This window comes from Tachypleus tridentatus, chromosome 8, assembly GCF_004210375.1.
Source record: "Tachypleus tridentatus isolate NWPU-2018 chromosome 8, ASM421037v1, whole genome shotgun sequence".
NCBI classification, from domain to species: Eukaryota; Metazoa; Arthropoda; class Merostomata; order Xiphosura; family Limulidae; genus Tachypleus; species Tachypleus tridentatus.
The window spans coordinates 131,754,961-131,777,097 of NC_134832.1; the positions used below are offsets into that span (position 1 = coordinate 131,754,961).

Below are 22,137 nucleotides of genomic sequence, written 5' to 3' on the forward strand. Positions count from 1 at the left end.
AGTTAGAATACACCCAACAATCTGGTATATACTCCTCATTTATGGTAATTCAGTAATATACTAAAAACTTTGATACTAGCAAAATGTCATAAATAACCCATTAATTTTATTGCTAGAGTAGTACAGTGCAAGTCATACATTTGATATGGATAGGAATACCAGTAACATGTTTGTTGCCACATAATAAAACTAGTTGTCTCACCTTATGCATGCACAGCCTAAACGAGATATGGTTTCTTTGGACTGAGCAATACATTCAGTTAACACCAGGAGAAGCTGCTGTAGCATTAAAGAAACACCTGGAACTTCCAATAATCTATCCTGTTCTGAAAATAAAATCATTTTCTTGTAAATTAAAAATAGAAATCCTTCAACATTTTACTGCATTACAGTGAATAGATGTACTGCATCTTTCATTAGCCATGGGAAATTACTTTCACTTCTATGCTTTCTATTCTGATTTTAAATTATAGTTTTATTATTCAACACAGCCATTCAAATATTGTTCTTTAATTTGTTCAAATAGATATAATGAAAATTAAAATCAATTTAAAGTTTTAAATTTCTGAGTAACAGGAATTCCATTAAATTATAATGTTCTAAACCTAAATAAATAACAAACTCCTTTTTGTATATTATACCCTATCCACACAAAAAATTAAGAGTATATGTGATAACTTATTCAATGGAAAAATGAAGTCACCTTTAAATAACATCTATGTATTTCCCTGACAGTTTATTAGAAAATTACCTACACAAAACATGAATTACTTTTGGTTCTAAATACTTTATAAAATGTAGTTTTTTTGTTTGTTCTAAGTTGCCAAAATGAATGAAAAATTAAATTGCTGTTGAAAATAAGAAAAAAACATTATCTAGGTAGTAACTGTCATGCATAACAACAAAGATTAGCTACATCACAACCTTAACTCAGAACAATAGAGACTCTTCTGGTGACAACTGACAATATATCTAAGAAACAAAAGTACCTATCCCTAGCAATGGGAAAAGTTTAAGATAATTGATAAATTTAAATTGTTTCATGGACTTTAAAAAATTTGTGTTGCACTCTTTGTGTTACTCAGAGCCAAAGCTCTGAGCTACTTATACTGTCCACCATAAAAAGTATTTGTTGAGCATGTTATTCATGTCAACACTGCTCAACATTAACGTACAATAAATGTACATTTTTATTCTAAGTTATATCACATTTTGAAACATGAATAATAGGGCATGATTAATTCCTAACAAATTTAGTGTAGAATATCCTGCTTACAAAATAAAATGTGGCATAACATTATTTATGCCTGTCTCCTGTCATTTCATTAGTGAATGTTGAGCATTTACTATCTGCACAACTTTTCAAACACAGCACAAGAAAGGACTGCTGTAAATGGGATAGAAGAATGCTCACAAAGATACCATCATTTGCAACATACATACATGTATATATATACAACTAGAGGAATAATAACATTTTAATACCGTATCCCAACTTCACAAGTCTATTTTACAGCCACATGCAACAGAATGAAAAATTCTATCAACCTTCCCCCAAAAAATAGAAGTGCTCTACAAATAATAATAGAATAAAGATTTCTAGAGCCACAGGTTACTCAGTAGAATTATTGTACCTTAAAAGTATACCAAAGAGAATAAAGATTTTATATGGCACAAACAATTCAAGGTAATATGGCTAATAATACATATAATAATACACAGAAGAAAGATTTCTTATGTCACATCACAAACTTCTCAACGGAATGGAGATCCGCTACATCATAAAATTTTCATTTACAAGAGAATAACAAGGATATATCAAAATACTCAATACAATGTAAATTCCACATATCATAGCAACACCAAACCGAATGAAGATTTAATACCTCATACCTACTAATCAATAGGATGAATATTCTTCAAATATAATACATTAACCAAAATCAAGATTCCAAAAGTAAAGTTCCTTAGTAGGGTGAAAAATGAGGACTTTCCACATTACAATCTATCAAACAAAGGTTTCCAATTATGTTGAGAAATTAACTGCTATTCTGTAATCAATAGACAATCTTCAGTTACTTGATCAAAACCAAAATATACCTCCACATCAGAACGTACCAGAAAGAATTTTCAGATGGTCAACAATTAAATCAGTAGCAAGTCCACAGCACTGTTTAAAGTTTGAAGCAAAGTTGTCCCAGCCACGATAGATTCTAGACGTTCTTCTTAACCAGCCTTGAAGCATGGGCAAGAGAAGGTGGTTGACACAGTAGATTCCAAATTCTGGCCCTGTGGTTAAAGTTAAGCCACTTTTACCAAGGTCTATAGTCTTAAAGCAAGTACTGTGAAGTAAGTACAAACTTTAAGTGTCATAACTGCTAATAAAATTACAAAAACAACATTAACAACATTTATGGAACTTTAATTACTGAAGCAAATGACCAAGTATACAAAACATCAGGATTTGTTTTTTACATTTTTAGCATAAAATATTGTATAAAACTTTGAATAAAAGATCAGTCATTAAAGAATTTTACTTATTTGAAAAGCATTGTTAATTGGTTTATTTTGAATTGTGTGCAAAGCTACAAAAGAGCTATCTGTACTAGCTGTCTCTAATTTAGCAATGCAATACCAGAGTCATCACCACCCATCACCAACTCTTGGGCTACTCTTTTACCACAGCTGAAAGGGGCAAGCATGTTTGGTGTGATGGGGATTGAACCTGCTACTCTAAGATTGCTAGTCGAACTCCATAATCACCTGGCCATGCTGGGACCATTGTTAATTAACTAAAAGTGTTTAAGAGATTTATGATGGCATTTCAAGCTGATAACAAAAATATTTATCAGGTCTATACTAGATGAACATCATAAACTTACTAGACAGAAGCAGTCCATTAACAATGCCTTTTAAGTATACCCTTCTCAGTTTAAAACTTATTTGAAGAATTTTGTTTGTTTATTACTATATGATTTATAGGTACATTTAGTAGTCCTTATACTAAATGAAGTAAAAAATACTTAAAACTTACCTGGTATTTTGTGCAGGTTCTGAAGCATTGTGAATAAAGTTTCCATTGTATGAGGCTGGTACCGACGAGGGCAGGTAGCAACAGCACCAGCTAGTCCTTCTAACAACAGAAACCACACGTGAAGGATACCTGTGGCTTGATCCAGTTTCTTAAGAGATACTGATTCTTCAGGCTTTATTAATTCTACTTCCTATTTAGGGATAAAATATAAAGGGTTTTCATTAGCAATTACATTTTCTCAAAAATTTGTTAATTCATAACATTATAAAAAAAACAACTTAAGTTTGATTAAAGTAGTAAACAAGCCATTCAATTAAAATTCAATTCTTTCACCAAAAATTGTAGGAAGTTTTTAAATTTCAGGATAGCATTAAACATGAAAAACTTTATAATCTCAAATGTATTTTTGAGTTATACAATTCATCTAAATGTTGCCTAAAATACATTGTTAAAAAATATAATAAGCTTAATCCAAGATTAACAAATTATTATGAACTTGAAATATTTTGAGATGTACATTAAAAAAAAACATGTACCAAGTAATAAAGGTAAACATTTTTCTTACAGTGAAAAAGTACTTCTTGTATGCACAAATTCCTCTCACACCAAGCTATTTTAATTGTCTATCTGTCCCCTAAGCACTGCTAAAATTTTTACACTCAGTGCACCAATCATATACCCCATCAACTTCACACCATTTTGAACTACCTAAATTGACACAGCTATCTCCTTCTGCCATTCCTGTTCAATCCTCACTTTTGATAATTAGGAGGTTCTAAAAAAGAATTCTTGCTGTGGGGAAAAAAGGATATGAAGTGGTAAGTGCCTATTGGAAATACATTTTAAATGCAAGAAAAATGTTTATTTCCAGAACAATCCTACTTCCCAAACAAAGCTAGAATTCCACATTACAAAATCGAACATAAAGGAACCAGTTTAGACGTTAAACTGAAGATGACCTAAGAAGGTTCGTTTTCTACTTTATTTTAATAAAGGTTTTAACACTCATACTAGCCGTCTTGAGATACATGTTTGCTTCAAGTGGTTCCTCGTCATCATGAGATGTAAATCTGGACAAGGTGGACTAAATGGCACCTGCACGATGGTCTGGTCTGTGTCTAACCACCAAGCCAGGTCTGCTGTGTTTGGAGAAAGAAGAGTAAAATGGTGGTCCAAGGAATTTGAGAAGTTCTACTATGTCATTAGTTTCCACCAGAAGAAACACATATGGAATCACCCATGGAATGATAGCTTGTAAGGAAGCACACATCTCCAAAGAGACAGAACATCTTGAGCTGAATGAAATGTCAGGTGAGGAACTTGTGAACAGCTTGCTCCAAACTGGAAGATGAATAGGAGAAGGACTGAGTGGACTAAGAAAGGATTTCCCCACTGCCATCAAGAATAAAAAAGCAGGAGCTAATCATTGATAAAAAATATTTTGATGTTTATAATTAAGCACAAAGTTACACAAAGGGCTACCTGTGCCACAACCATCACAGATATCAAAACCCAGTTTCTAGCAGTAAAAGTCTGCAGACTAACTGCTGTGTCACTGAGGGGATGGCCATAGAAAAAGGAGTGCAAAGAATTATACAGTGAAGACTTAGGGCAAGAGTTTTTATTCCCCATCGAATCCTTACCACAGATCTACTTGAAGAACTATAGTCAATAGGAGAAAGGAGGAAAAGAACAATTCTCCACCAAAATAAATGATGTGGTGGCATTAAAATTTGTGAAAGATAAAAACTCCTAAAGAGAAGTAGTGTGACAACCAAAATAAGTTATGTTGAAAAGAAGGAGAAATCACCAGCAAGAACACATGAATCTATTTACAAGTGAATTAAGGCCTAATTTAGATCTTTCAGAATTTGGTAACAAAGAAAAATGCAAAATGTTGAAACAAGTGAATTCAAATACAGTGAAACAAAATTGTTGAAAAAAATCTGAAAGGGTAAAACACTGGTAAAAGGTAGCCACATGAGAAAAATATACATCTTTGCAATGCAGGATTCTAGTTTTGTGTAAAAAAAAAGTAAGACTGTATTGGAAGTAAACATTTTTCTTACACTGAAAATGTATTTTCAATTGGCACTTACCATTTCTCACACACTTCCTACCCTTCCTTCTCATGGCTAGAGTTATTCTTTTAGAACCTACCAATTCTTAAAAGTTAAAATTTAGTGAAATTAGCAGAGGAAGCTAACTGCACCAATATAGGTGGTGCAGTACTATTGATGCACAGTAGTCATGTGATATGCACACAATCAAAAGATTCTCTTCTAATCTCACATAATGAACCAAAACAACCATTCCTGTAGCCATGTTCATGTTCAATTAGACATCAAGTAAAAGGTAGCTTTGTATCATGTATAATACTCGGATGATTTACAGGATAGTAATAGGGTTTAAACACTTAAATGCACAATACTGTGTAATCTCAAATAGTTTCAATCCATTATTACAGAACAATGGCAAACTTGTATAAATTTGCTGTTATCTATAATAGTAAATATAAACTTCATTTACAGATTCACTTACATTGTCTATATTATTTCATTACCTACTCCTTAAAAAGTTAATTTTGTTAAACATGAATTCATAAAATATCTATATAATGTAGAAACATTTCACCTGTAGAAGCACATTTAAACTAACAACTTAAACATATGGGCACATACAACTGATCGTTAAAAAAGATTGTGGTTGATTATTTCACCAGGACTAGCAAATGTATTGTTCACTTCAGTTTAAATAATATCATATCCTTTTGTATGGATGTCAATTCATATCCTTAAGAATTATTTTATTGTAGTAACCTATCTTATGGTACTGGATTTCTTATTATTTACCTCTTCTACAGCATAAATCTTTTTTACATCTGTATCTGTCTCATTCTTGCTCTCAAAATGAATCACTTTCATGTTAGGAATAACTGGATCCACAAAAATTGGCTCAGTATTGAACTTGATTCTGTAAAACAATGTTAAAATGCCAGCAATAAATTAAACTTTTTTTATGTACATTATACTAAAAAGGAACAGTTTTTTTGTAATTCATACAGTATATAAACCGACTAAGTGTATGGTGTTCTTAGCTTTTTTTACTCACCATTGGACATTAATGCCACTAAGTTATTATTGAAAATTACCAGAAATTAAGCTGTTTAAGATATTTTAAAAGATAATTTAAAATGCCATACATATAATACAAGTAAAAAAAAAAAATCCCACACAAGAAAGTAAATGTAGGGATGGCTAATACCAATTATTTAAAAACAGTGTAGAGAAGAGAGCAGTGATGACATTTGCATCATCCCTACATAAACAGCACATGTACAGTGTAGCAGAATGTTAACAGAAAAAGTGTGAACAAAATAATAGGGATGACATTTGATTCTTCCTTAGATATAAATACAAGTTTTAAGACATAGCAAAAACTTTCTTTAAATCTAAAAGTACAAAATTTACAGTTCAGATAATAAAGATATGGTAGAAATGGCAACTTGAACACTTTAAAAATGTATTAATTAGATGTGCATCATATGATGCTAAAATATCAGTTATACCCATTTATTTTGCAAAAAATATCTTAAAAATTAATTGAATTCTAAGTCTATTTATTAAGGTTTTAAAGTTCAGTTGCAAGTATGCATTCCAAATGAATCAAGTGAGATGTCTAGCCAGAAAGGTGGCCTTCTAACAATTTTTATTTCATTAATAGAAATAACTTTACAATGGCTTTATGTGTAACTGTCAAACTACACATATACACAGAAATATCTCAGTTTGATAAGAATAGTACCAATTAAAGAACCAGTCAGTTTTTCAGGAGCGTTAAAAACTTCATCCATAGAAAAAAAATTATATCCAAAACTAACTTTCCATTTTATCATACTTACTGCATATAAGTTGTCATATTTCTCAGAAATAGGTAGAATATGAATAAGTGGCTTTAAAAAAAAAACAACTTTGTTTACTTAATGCTTTTTTTCAACCCTAACATTCAACATGTCACAACTTTCAGTCTTACTACAGTTTGAAAATATTCCTTTAACAACTTTATCATGTACGTATTAAAATGTACAAAATCAAATACCTGTGTGCAGAACTGAAGATAGGACAAGCAGGCATCTGATACATAGAAGCTAATATCTCAGCACAACGTTCCAAGTACTTCAAGGCAGCTAAACACAGGTTCAGTGGTATTGCTATGATAGTTTGTTCCTCCTCCAGACCTTTTGTACTATCTTCTTTAATGTTATCTTGTAATTCAGCTAAGTGAACAAAGTGAGACAAACATTTAAATCTTGTATTACTGGTGCATCAAAAAATGATTAGTTTAAAAAAAAAATCTTTAACTCTACACACATAATCTTACAAAATTAAAAACTAGTATAAGTGGCACATCAAGAAATAAATTCTAAGTCACTCAAAATATTGTCATCCCTACTTTGGTGTTTTGAACCAACAGATTCCTTTTAATCTCACAACATTAACAGAAATCAAAAAAATGAATGTTCTGGTCTAATTTCAAGCCATATCAATAATGCAAATATAAAGTTAAAATAACGTTATAAAATCACAAAACAAAACTAATTATTAACTTTATATATTACCTCAAATTAAACTTGCACAACACACACAAAAAAATATTATATACTGAAACCAAATAAAGCATTGCTGAAAATAAATTATGAGATATAAACAGGAACTATAACAAATATTTCTTTGACCTTTCCATGTTTACTTTAATATGCTTAACTTTTTTACATCGAGTAAATCTGGCTATAATTCAGCTCTTTTATACAGATAATGGTAAAAATGCTCAGATAATCTGGTCAAGCAATACTTAACATGTCACAAGTTTTAATACTTTTGAAATATTGTTCGTGAAATAAAATAAAAATATTGTAAATCATAAGTGACTGTGCCAATAACTACAATGTATTTACTTAGAGAAAACAATACTTTTAATTGCTTATATTAATACAAAACTTTCCAAAAATGATAATGCATGTTTCAAGTCTGAAAGCATTTGAAGCCAACCATACCTGGTCCTCTAACATGTTTTAATAAACACAGAAGACAGTCCACAGCTGCATTAGCAAACACCAAAACATTGTCTGTTGTAAGAAAAGCATTGAACACATCAAGAACCACACGCAAATGCCTTATCATTTCCTCATCATTCTCAATAGAAGAAATCACATATGGTGGTGTTCCTGGAAGTCGAATAGCTCGCAAGGCTCCAAAAAGAGGTCGCCATCCTGACCTTATGTCTGTAGTACTGCCTTCCACAAACTCGCATATTAAACTGATAATCTATGGACATGTAACCAAAACCAGTTTTAACTGTAGCAAGACAAGATAAATCTTACTACTGTGTTCCTTTTGATTATCCAAGAAAATTTAATTGTTTCAACAGTTTCTTTTTAACTAACCTAAAACCAGGTAATTAATAGTACTTACTTATTTTACTTTGCTCTATAGACTTTATCAAAATAAACTAACATTGTTTTTAAGAAACTGCATATATTTTAAACTATTTTCAAATAAGTAGTAATTTAACCTTAGTGATTAGAGCATCAAAACACAAACATAAGAACTATTAGGATAAGTCTGTCAATCCTTTCACTGCAGCTGGAATGTACATTTCCTAGTACACTGCAAAATTATGTTCCAGTTGTAGCAAAACTGTTATACTATACAATAAACACTGGTTAAAAAAAAGAAACTTCTTTATTTAAAAGCCTATTCTTAGTATAATGCTGAACAGTATTTACAAAATATGAAATTGTTCCAAAAATTGAACTGTAAACATTTTTATGTATTTCTTAATCTGAAGCATAAAAACTATACCTTCTTTACAAGCTCCTCAGTAAGAACATGTTTAAGTTTCATACAATGTATAATAAGGGATCAACAATAGCATGTTAATTTATTTTCTTAATTATAGGAATCTCTTATGGTCACAATAAAAATATTTTTGTACAATGTCTTGAGGTTCTTTTAAATAATTGTTTTTTTTTACTGTGAAAAGCTAAAATTTTGTACATTTACACCTAAAAAAGTTTCCAAATTTAAGTGAGACTAAAAAAATAAAACAATAATCCAATATAATTACATTTGTGTAACTGACAACAAATCACAGTTTACTTACTAATTCTTGAATATCTGTATCACAGAGTTCTAAACATAAAAGGTTTTCAAATGGTTTAAAGAGAGCTTCATTGAAATGAAAATGAGGCAATTCTGTATTGGATGAAAGTAAAGCACTAACAATATCATGGATAGAAGTTACTGCTTTCTTAGATATCTCCTGATCCTTATGACAAGCTGCCTGAAAGAAAAAAAAATATCAAAATTAATTATCAGTCACCAATAAAAAGAAATTCAAATTAATTTTTGTATCAAGCAGTAAAAGAGAATAACATGTTCTAAGCCATCTGCATGTTTCTCTCTATGAAAACAACTAAACTGTATCCCTAAAATTCCATATGTGTAATTCTTTTAGTATTGTGTTTACAGAGAGCCATCCTTTGTTATTGATATTAACCTAACACATACGTTGTCACCATTCCTAGTCTAGTTTTGGCAGAACATACACCTCTGCATACTTTTATGAAAGTTTATATATGGTACAATTGGACTATTTAATATTTGTAATCTATTCAAACATAAAATGTTCACAAGTTATTCTCATATAAATTACCCTCCAGATGGTACAGTTCCTTTTAATTAAAACAAGCTCCTTTTATAATTCTTAGTCTCACCTTCATAACAATTTTCTTTCAAGTAATGGCTTATTTAGATTTCACAAGATAAGCAGTTATTACACAGTATGTTAGACAGGAGCTTACACCAACAATAGTTTCACATGACATCACAGACCAAGTGATGCAGCTTAGCCTCCCACATGGAAATGACAACTTAATATTGTTTTTTATATTAAAATTACAGAGTATATGACAGCTAAAAAATACCTCATTTATAGATGTTTCAAAGAATGTAGTTTCTACATGGTATTAATCATTTCACTGGTTATCCTGAGTATACTTGGGCCAAGCTGTTTTGTATACAATTATTATACCATGTAAAGTCAGGTTGCTTGCACCCAAGTAAACTTTGTGTGACACTGAAATTCTCTTTTCTATCAATTTTATATTTCACACATTTAATGTTGGAAAAAAAGTAGGTACAAGAATGATAGAGATGAAACAAAAACCCTATAACCCACATGCTTTCAAAAGGTCAACCTTTTGAGAACACACAGGTTATAGGGTTTTTCTTTCATATTTCACAAATAGATGGCAGCACAATCAGGTATTTTGTGGTTGGTAGTGTGGCAGTGTGGCAGTTTTCAGCATAAGACAGAAATGTATTATTTTACTGGTTGCATTTTTGGGTTCATAAAATGGAAAGTGAAGACGAATTTAATATCAGTAATGTTGAATATATAAATACTGAGAAATCTGGCAGTTCAGATGATTTATTCCTGGCTGAGGTTTGGACTAAAGAGGAGAAATTGTCACCTCTTATTCCACCTGTTCCATGATTTTTATAAACAGGTAAATCTATTGTTAATTACACACATGAACCAGATAATGTTATGCAACAATTCAACTTTTTTTGTTTTGAAAGTGAATCAAATGATGCAATAGAAAATCAAATTAACAGATTTACAGTTGAAAGTCTGAGGCAAACATCCCAAACACAAAATAATGAAAGAATCAAATGGCACCCCTACTACCAATAATGAATTTCATTTTTTCTTGGCCATTTTCATTTTACAAAGTAGTGCAAGGAAACCTGATAAACAACTTCCTTGGTCAAAGAAGTCAATATCTACATCCTTTTCCTGATACACAATGTCATACAAGATACTTTGTACAATAAAACAATGTAATATAACCTACTCTCCCATCCAACTCCTAAACTGAATACAAAAAAGCATTGTGCAATTTGTAGATCCTCTATTCCAAAACAAGTTGTGACAATATATCTTTGAAGTATAGAATGAAGATGCCTAAGAAAGTGATCAAGAAATATCATATACCTGAACTATCCCCAGAAGCAGGGCAACCAGGAACATCGCTGCTTCCACTTTGTCTCTTGGGAATACATTTCCCAGGGATTATACCATCAACAGGAAAAACAAATTCATCAATACAATTTGTAACTAATTGGAAGAGAATCTGAAGAAAAAGAAAGTATTTTTGTTCTGACTGTGATCCACAATCTTGTATCTAAAGTTCCAAAATTCAAAAAGCTCCAAAGACTAAACTATTTTTCGTAAAGTATGACATGGCGGCATGGCCTAGCCACTCAGAAGTCTGACAGGTGCGTCAGTGGTGTCTCAGCACTCCTACTGATCACGTGTGTGTCTGCTGTTCACTGATATTTTTTTTCTTGCTTTTTATTTTGTGACTGTTTCATTTCACTGTAAAAATGTCAAAAAAAGCTGCAGATACCCATTTGGGTAACAGTGAGAAAGGAAAAGAAAGCATCTGACGTTATCAATAATGCAGATTGTCTTAAGAATATGGTGTCAGAACTGCTACTGTACATGATTAAAAAAAACACAACAACAGAAAAACAAGTTACTGAAGTTTTATAGTGACAATGATGACCATAAACTAATGATACATAGGAAACCACTGCATAGTCTTTATTTATCCAACTTCGTGTGAATATTCATACATTTCTCTGTAGAAATATTAATGTATTTAATTACTGTTCATTTGAAGCTGTGTATGTTTAATTTTACCAAATGTTTGTCTCAGAAATAAAATGGTTTAGACAATTTATGGTCTATAATTATTCCACTACTTCAATTATCAGTATATTACTCTATAAATAAACTGTAGTAGTATTTGTAGTCTATTTAATCTATTTAATGCAAGTATTCATACTTTTTTTTGCAGTATTAATGTCTGATTGTGGGGTACTGCCCTGGACCTTACTGGGCTGATACATTTGTTCTAAAATCCAAAAAATTCCAAATTCCAAAACACAACTCATCCCAATGGTTTTAGTAAAGGGATTGTTGGCCTGTACTACTGTGTCACACCTAGCTTCTGGATCTATCATACCACAACAAAGTCTGTAAGGTATTCAGTTAGATGATTGTTGTAGCATGCAATATGTAATTGCTTTCTGCTGTATAATATATTTTATGCATATAAACCTAGATATGTTATTTTCCATACACTTTTCTTGAATTTCATAAGATATATCAAGTTGATAATAAAAGCTTTATTATACTTTGTTTTTTTCCAAATAATCAATTGTTAACAAAATATTTTGTGTTTCACCCCACCTATATGTGTACTTTCAAAAAATGTAATAATTTTGAAACAAACTTAGAGAAAAAAGGGTACAGTAAGAGGATAACTCCCACACTACGGTCAGGTTAAAGTTTGCACGTCACAACCTTCTACAGAGATACATTCAAAACTTAATTGAACTACATTATTATCCAGGTATAAATGTGTATAACTATCATGAAGATGCACATACTATAGTCAAAGTTTTAGTATGAAAACAATGATGGTTACTTTGGAGTTAAAAGGATGGTGTAATCAACTGACTATCAATGAAAAGAGTTAAGGGTGCATATAAAAACAATTTGTGAGGGTGAAAAGGATACAATAAAATATTTTGAGCACAAGGATACTCTACCTCCACAAAGTGTGGTGCTGCAACACTCCATGCCTTCATAACGTGTATCAGAGGTCTCCCTCCCCCGGACACACTTCAGCATGACATCACTAAGCCGGAACAATAATAGTGTGTTACCATTATGAGAACGAGAAGACTGACTGTGTCCAGAGGATGATTTTCTTCCAGTTTCAGAAAAGAGTTGGGTCTGACTGGCAGCACTAAGTTCGGTTAGGAATCCAATCAGAGCTGCTAGGTTTAACTTATTAGCTGCATCTTCAAATAACCTGAAAATAATCAGAATCTACGCTATCAAGTTCATCACATATCTTGAAGAACAATAATGTTAGAATACCATATTTTCCAAACTACGAGACGATACTCATGAAACAACACCCAATTTTACCTCTCTTCATGCACACAGGTTCAAAGATAAAGTACCAGTAAGAATTCTCTGGTTAATAGCATATTTTACCAAAACTATATTGTTCTTTTATGTTTTTGTGCTGTTTGAGTATAAGTGTTTTGACATCATGTCATCAACTGCATTACAATAACATATTTATAATCATATCATTTATCTCAATTCTACATTACTAAAGTTATTTATGTCACATGCTAGTCACAGTTAATGAAGACACTTTAAGTTTGAAACATACCGATTTCACCTCATGCTAGAGTATTACTACTACGTCAAAAACGTTAGTTCCTGTAACATACCGTGTTTACTCGCTTATAAGACGGGGATTTTTCCTCGAGATTTCGAGCTCAAATTGGGGGGCCCGTCTTATAGGCGAGGTCTACAGACATAGAAAATAAATTTAGTTCACTCAGTTTATCAGATCGTTCCTCAAATGCGGAATTTCGAATTCCATTGACGGCAGTGAGGATGATGAACTTTTCAGTGAGTTTATCGGCGGCAGAGATGACGTAGAGCAGGAGGAGAACACGGAGGAATGTGACCTCTACGATGATGGATTGTCCGAGGAGCAGTTTTATGAACTGTTTGGAGATAGCGACAACGAATAATTTGAAGGCTTTTGAATTTCATAACTTGCATACTGATTTGCTGTGTTCTATTAAAGTGCAGTTTGCGTAAACTCTTTTAATACTTTGAAGAAATGTGGTTTAAAAGTTAGCATAAACGTACTTTGATACTGAAATATGTTGTGATAAGTTTTGTGCATTAGATTGTTCTTTGTTATGTGTTTTAAATATGAATATTTATCATACAGTAAATAAAATAGTTGATGAAATTGCATTAAACGCTTGAACACTGAGTTTGGATTTATTCATTTATTTTCACTTTTCTATCTCTTCTATTTTTCTCCTTCTAATCTGAAATCGAAATATCGTATACGAAACCCAAAATTAGGTTTCTATTAATTTCCATTTTTTTTCACTTTTCTCTCGTTACCTGCTTTCCTTCCTTCGTCTTATAAACGAGTCTAAACAGAATATCGACAATCTCTCAGGTGAAGTTGGGACCCGTCTTATAAGCGAATCGTCTTATAAACGAATAAAAACGGTATTAATTTTTGTAAACATGTTTTTACAGTAGATCACTATATCTCAAAGTTCAGTATTTGTTGTAACTGAACATAGATTAACTGTGATAAAAACTTTATAGTTTTTATCTGATGTTCGAAACTTAAGTTCTGCCATTATGTGCAGTCTGTATTATTCAAAGAGCATAAAATCCACACTTGAAGTTTTAATGATTACACCCAAAGCACAGATTAGCATAATTTAAAAATAATGTTTAAAAATTCCATTACACACGTAACATGCTAGACTTTCTTCACAATAGGGGTCATTCTATACACTTAGCCACAAAGAAATACATTTAATTTACTCAAAAACATACATTAGCAAATACAGTAACAAGTACCGAACTGTATATAGAATATCTTATTGCAACACCATACAGTATGTATAGGATCATAATACCATATGCTTTGTCAATAGTCAGCACTAAATGCATTCTTATCATCTGAAAACTGCTACTGAAATCTTACTGTGTTATCTTTAACAACAGAAATGTAACTCAGAATTTAAATAAAAACATCTGTCTCAATTGGTGACCTTAATTATTACTCAGGAATGCATTTCATCAACAAATTTACATCTGTTTACAAAAACAAAGGATACAATAAAACTTTTACTAAATGTAACAGTGAAAAGTAGAAAGTTGTTGCATGTAAGAGCAACACTCAGTGATTTTTCAACTGACCTATCAACAAGCTGCGACAAACCCTCAATTATTTCCTGAAGTTTTTGATCTTTGACAATATATCCTGGAACTTCAACTGTGTTTCCTTTTTGTAACAGCTGCAATATGTTTACTTCTGGAGGACCCACAGTTCCTGGCATTGAAACAGGATCTATGCCCTGATCTTCTCTGGAAAATTAATAATAAACTAATTACACACAATTACATCCACACTAACAGAACAATAACAAATTTAATAGGAAACTAGTTTCAAAATTTCTGAAAATAAGAAGAAAATATTTAGTTTCAACTACAATACAAATATTGTAGCCTCAGAGAGATGTCTGAAAAATAACAATTTAAATACGTCCTACCACCTAAAAAGTATGCACCCAAGATAAAGAACATGGTGTCTATATCGTTCCCTGCCAAGTCTGTTAAAAAGTTTATGTTAGCAAAACTGGTGAAAATTTAGATTCCAGACTTGAGAAACATAAAAAGAATGTTAAAAATGGTTACAGTAATACAAAAAGAATGTCAAAAATGGTTACAGTAATGCTACACATAAAATAATCATAAAATAAATTGGGAATCAGTCAAGCTAACACACAGAACTACAAATTATGTCAAAAGAAGGATAATGGAAAGTCTGTTAATCCAAAGATTACCAAACTTCAACACATCAAAAGGTCACTAAGTTGAACCCCATTCTGAAGTCATATGCCATTCAAGGAATTGGAACTTCTGTTATAAAATAAACAGAGTATTGTGCATGTTTCTTCAACAAACAAATGTTCGAATGAAAATGACACGTGAAATGTCAAAATTAGTTTCCTTTTAAGCTTGGTATTGTTCTGTTAGTGTAGATTTAAACTTCACTGTATATTACTTTTCATGATATTGTGTACTTATCTAGATTTTGTAATTATATACATTTCAAGCTCAAAGAATTTGTTGAGAAATGTCAAAAGTTTACTATGTGAACACCTTAAAAGGTTTCATAATGCTCGGAATGCAGCTCAAACAATGGAGATGAGACTACTGAAAAGTAGAAAAAAAATCTAAATATGTCTCACTGACTATCTTATATAGAAAAAACTTTCACAACATTTAACAGTCATTTTTCAAGTAAAAAAATGATCACATATAATGGGATTATGGTATATTGTAAAAACATAATAGTTTGTATATTGTATTTATACAAAAGACTTCTCTTATCACCTACTCTTAAATAATACTACCCCTTAACCCATGATTTTTAGTGTTTAGAATAAACAAATAGGTAATATGGGAAAGTATTTAAATTAAAAACACCTGGAAGTATTTTGATAATTCAGCAAAGCAAAGCCTAGGAACTGCCAAACTGGTAAGTATAGAAGCTTACAAATAAACTCAAAATATTGTAAGAATACCCTGACATTGCTTCTTTAATTTGGAATTTAAAAAATCCTTAATATAAAAAGTACTTCAATTTATTTTATTCATTAAGTTATCTTTAAGAAAACAATGACTTCCAAGATATGGATAGGAGATAAATGCAAAACAAAAAAAAGAATGTTATTCAATCTACTAGTGATACTAGTTTAAGAAGGGCAAACATACACAACTTTTACTTAAAATTTCAGTTAATTCAGAGGTACAAAAAACATTAGATTTGTCTTTTTTAAAAAAGTTCATTTAAGATGTGTTCAAAGTCTGACTTAATTTTTTTGTTAGAAGTCTTTGTAAACTTTGTTTCTGAGCAACCCATTTCCAGCCAAGACGTGTTCAAATAAAGTCAAAAGTACCAATCAATTTTTCTATTAATTATGTAATTATAACTAAACATCTTAAGGAGATCAAATTTTCAACATTAAATTGTTCATTTATATTTTCAGAAGTATAATTGCCAGTTAGACTGCAGCTATAAACGAGAATACAGAATGCAAAATCTCCTGCCACTTTCTCAACTGCATATGCAAAAACAGAAAGCACTTCTAGATAGAGGCAGATAGTGACTTACAATAATTTTCATCAATACTTAACTATCACATATAGTAGGAGTCAAACAAAACTAATTTCACTTTACTATTTATAATTTTCACGTGCTAAGCTAATAAAAATTTGACAATATCTAATCCATTTATTGCAGTAAATCATATTCCTGAGTAAAAACAACCGGATACAGACACAAAATATTCCCTCCCTTACACAGCGTATACTTTGAAGAAAAAGCTAGTCTAATCAAAACTGGGATTAATATATAGTAAACACTACTTAACAATAACCTAATATCTAATATACTACACATCAAATGTGAACAAAGTGAGCTTTAGATTAAACTTAGCAGTGTTGCAACAGTGGAGATTCCTCTTATGATGTGCTCGAGCTAAATGCTAATATTAGCATTAGAATAAAAATGTTTGTTTTGCTTTTTTATCAGGAAGTACTGGATTTATATTGTAGTTCACATTATTGTGAACTGTGTATCACTATGGCTGAAATCAATCTTGTAAATATAGAATTAATGTCTGTAAACACACCTTTTTGATGACTACAAGAAAAATACATTACTAGCTGATTGCACATATTAAACTATGTTTTACTTGAGCTTAGCAGAAAAATATATAAAGATTAGTTTCATTGGGTTTATTATGGGAAGCTTATGATTAAATGTGTAGTAAATATCCACATATTCAGTGTAACTTCAAAATGTATTCATTTCAACTTCTGATTGCAGTACATAAAAAAAAAATAGCCTTTTCCAAATATTTTACATTGAATAAAATTAATACTTCACAGCAAAATGTGTATAGGACTGTTAATATTCTAAAGATGTGAGATTTTATTTTTATATACACACATACAATTGTATTTTGCAAAAGGTTTAATAAAGTTTACAAAATTTGAAAGCTTTGTATATGTTCCTGAGCTAAGATCACAAACAATGTTACACACCTTCTTAATGTTTGTCATTAAATGAATCTACTCTTATGCAATGCACTGAAAGTCAAATTAGAACTTTTCTTCAAATGGTGTTGAATAAAGTGTGACAAACCACATTACTTCTCCTCGACTAACATGTCAGTTTGACTTCAAACATTTGGTGACAATAAGCAAGATGGAAAAGAAACAAAAGTTAGAGATTTACCCAAACTCTCCAGTGACAGGTGGGAGGAAAAGCCCACCATCTTGCTGAGTTGGTTGGTTCCAACGATCCAAACGACTGGAAGAATTAAGCTGCCTGGTCATACTAATAGCTGTCTGATTCCACCCACTAAAATAAGTGTGTTCTAGCTCTAAGACATAGCTACAGCACCTGTATTAAAATAACATACAAACTTCAACAAAAGTCATTTAAACAGTGGCAAGGAATCAGAAGATGATTAAATGAAAACAAAGAAAACACGTGTGATAAAAAAAAAACAGACTGTAGAACTTTATTTACAGTTAATGATGGAATTTGACAAGAACAAGCTCAAACAGTGTTTTGGGAGTGAAAACGTGATTCCAACTATGTTTTGGAAGGAATCAGTAACAAACAATTTTTATATATTTTTTTTAGTTTACCTTTACATGGTTACTACTTTGCTTTAAACTCTGTAAATTATTACAATTATAAAAGAAGTAACTTTAAAATCTAACTTCTCTTCACACAAGCTTTATTTAATAAAACTTAAGTAAGGGCTTCTTGACTCCTGGCATTATACCTCAATTTTGACTTCCCCAAGTAATGTCCTTCCAATTACAAAAACAACACCAGCATAATTTAACTCATTAAATTTTTTTGGACAAATCATTGGATATTAACCACTACTTTGTTAATTCTAACAAGTAGATATTTTATCCATTATTATTCTGACATGGCTCACTTTTACAAAATCTGATCAAAAGCATATGCAGACTCATGCTAAATGTACTCAGATGGCCTATAGATTATCCATCAAATTAAGCCTCATAACTCATCCTAGGAAACCCAATATTTTTTCTGCATTAAACTCCCCATTTTAATTGGCTTGTATTAAAGGAACATCACAAAAAACATTGTGTAGTTAAGTATTACCTGTGTTATTATAAAAACAAGATAAAAAATATTTAAAAAAAAGTATTTAACAATTTTTTGTAGAAGCTTAAGCTGAATTAAGTAAAAGTAACTTAATATTTGGTTTCTTATTTCAGAAAAATGGTTGAAGCAAAGAAATGAAAAATTAAAATTACACAATGTGCATTTCCTAAAACTTTCTGATGTTATCTACGTCATTATTTTCTTTTAAGGATCAAAATAAATTAGGTGAACTTCTGTAAATGCTAATAATATTTAAAAATAAGCAAGTTTTAAAATTATTGCAAAAATTATATCTTATTCCTCAACTTCATTTTCTCCGTGTTCGACTGTAAACACACACATTTCTTATTTTCTACTTAATAAAAATTTAATTATGATACTTAAGTATTCCTGCAAATTCACAAGTTTAGCTAAAATAAAAAACTATTTAATATTAAGTTTAACTATGGTACTCAAACTACATGTAAAGAAAAGTAAAAAAAGTAAATTAAAAAAAGACATTTTATTGTAATAATGCAGGGAAGGTAACTCTTAGTAGAGCTTACTTAAAATGTTCATATTGCACATATCTTAGAGTCAGCAAACAGTTGATATAAAAAAAGGAAAGTTACAGATGAATAATGCATTTATTTGAGAACAAAAACACATTCCAATTTTATCACTACTGTTTATATCACCACACATAATTATCTTATGGAAATAATTTTTGTTAATGAAACTTTATATCAAATTTTGTGAAGATCCATCTACAGGGGGTAAAGTATTGGTAAAATAAAATTTGTATATACCTCCATATGGACATAATGAACTTCCAAACCAATTTTGGTGAAGATCCAATCCATCCACACATTGTGTAATAGTTGTAAGGACAGACAAAAGACACTGCTATTATATTTGTATAGATTTATTGTTCAAAAATAAATAAAACAAATATGGCTAACACTTGTAGTCATTATTCTTGATGATGGTAATTGTGTTAACTAAATCTAGTAGGCTGAAATTTCTAAGAGATATTGCTTTTAACTGTGCCCTAATAACATTTTCTTGTTTCGTACTCTTAATGTAGTAGCACAATATGCTCAAAAGGAAATTATAATGTCTCTAAATAACTTGTTGGAACTCTACCACTTACTCCTATGTAAACACATACACAGAAATGTTAAGTTAAACCTCTGTAATTATCAGTAACGTTTGGATAAGCAGATGTTATTGATAGTGAATTAGAATCTCAAAATATAATCGTTCTTTACCTAAAGACATGTTTCCAACAATCAGGGCTGTGACTGCCAAGCTCAAGTCCTCTACTCAAAATCACATCCATGCTCATAATATGGGACGTGTGCAATTTCAACTGAGACTTTTTGCCTGGTAGGACTGATTTTTTAACTTTGTTATATTTTTTATGCGAATTTGTTGTAATATTCACTTGATCTTCCTGTATCATAGGACACGAGGCAGTAGCTAATTGTGAAAATATAGCACTGCAATGTGACTGCAGACCTGCAGGATAAAAAACACAAAACTATTAAATAATCACTAACTTATTTAATACATATTGAAAAAGGTTTTAACATTGATATTAAAGACTTTTTAATTCTGTTTTTTTTTTTTAAAAAAGTAAAACATTTATTTTGCTGTCCAAGTTGTTCCTAAATCTTAAAACAAAACTGAAGTAAAATTTTAAAAATATAGATATTTAAAAATCAGTATATTTAATATAGATTTAAACTTAAATTTATTACTCTTCAAAAGTGCTAAGTTTCTTTGCTTTTTATACTGAATTTCTTTGTGAGGTTATGAAACTGGTTAAACGAGGAAAACTTTCATTGAATCATTTTTCTAAACCTCGTCTACACAAATTTATATACTCGCACTGAAATTAAGGTTATTTTTAATAATTGGGAAAAGATCTCAAGTTATACAAACCAAGTAAAAATATATTAATTCATTAAGCCTTTACCAAGAGCATTGCACAGTTTTGCAGACCGCTGAAGACCATCTAAACTCTCTGCAATAGCATCGCTAGCTCTTCTCAATTCCTCTTTGCTTGCCTCAGTAGCCAAAAGTAAACCAATTGTACTAGTAATACCACAAGAATTAGTTCCATCAAGAAGGACTGACAAAACTTCCAGACAAGTATTCCAGCAAGCTGTCAGTACTCGCCTTGCAATCTTCATACCTTATGAATATACATATGAAACATACAACCTTGAAATCACAAAAAATCTTCATTATAACTGTTCATGTGTTAAATTACCTTTTCATCATACTCTGTAGTGTCAAATAACCTCTTACCTTCCCCTGTTCACACTATGGTTTTAATAATATTTTTTACCCAAAACTTCCCTAGTGGAATTTGTCGTATAAAAAAAAACTTTTCTTGCTATGTGTTAAAAACATTATCATATGAAAACTACAAGAATAACATGAACAGCATAAATATTTTTAAAATTGTATACCTTCTTTCTTCACACTTTTGTGTTTTAAATTTGAAGTTCCTGAAGGAGTTGAGCACAACATTATTAATATTATTAGGATATTAAGCTTCATATCTAGTTCATTTGGCCTTCCTACTAAAAGATGATTATGAACCTAGATATAGTGATTAATGTTTCTATAGTCCAGTGACATACTTGAATCATTATCAGTTATTGCATATATTAAGTTAGTTTGTACAAGCTAGCTGATTTTTTTTATGATTGTGTAGTGCAATTACCATCATTTATAATCGTGACATAAAAGTTACTAGTGTTCAAACATGTAAAAAACATTAAGAGAAAAATAAATTAATTTGTTAATGTTTACATAAACTTCAGTGAACTATCAAGGAAAGAACATTACAACATATATCTTATTTAATGACTTGAAAGACATACCCCCTTGTTTTCCAAAGAACTATTCCAGTGTTATCTAAACTATTTTCCTTATTGAACAAGGATATAAGAATATCAATAAAACAAATAGACTAATGGGAGGAAAACCTTTTTACCAGCTTCCATAGTCGGTGTTATATGAACATTAGTGACAGCTCGCTCCAAACGAACATAGTCAGATAGTTGTTGGGATCCTTGTTGAGTGTTACCTAGGCCATCCACATCTGAAACACGAAGAATGGCTGTTGGATCAACACCATACTCCAGACCTAAAGAGCAGCCAAATGAGGTTCGAAGGCAGAAGAAGAGGT

The 22,137-nt window shown here is 30.9% G+C and overlaps 1 protein-coding gene across 1 annotated transcript in view; it reads right to left on the bottom strand.

Moving 5' to 3' along the window:
- Positions 1-22,137, bottom strand: part of LOC143223509 (brefeldin A-inhibited guanine nucleotide-exchange protein 3) — an 83,449-nt gene that overhangs the window by 29,118 nt on the left and 32,194 nt on the right. Inside the window, 14 exon segments of the mRNA XM_076451582.1 lie at positions 203-326; positions 2,119-2,289; positions 3,035-3,224; positions 5,887-6,007; positions 7,133-7,310; positions 8,088-8,358; positions 9,197-9,376; positions 12,718-12,780; positions 12,782-12,983; positions 14,930-15,097; positions 18,039-18,206; positions 20,204-20,453; positions 20,914-21,132; positions 21,943-22,095. Of these exon segments, the coding sequence (XP_076307697.1) occupies positions 203-326; positions 2,119-2,289; positions 3,035-3,224; positions 5,887-6,007; positions 7,133-7,310; positions 8,088-8,358; positions 9,197-9,376; positions 12,718-12,780; positions 12,782-12,983; positions 14,930-15,097; positions 18,039-18,206; positions 20,204-20,453; positions 20,914-21,132; positions 21,943-22,095 (2,458 nt within the window).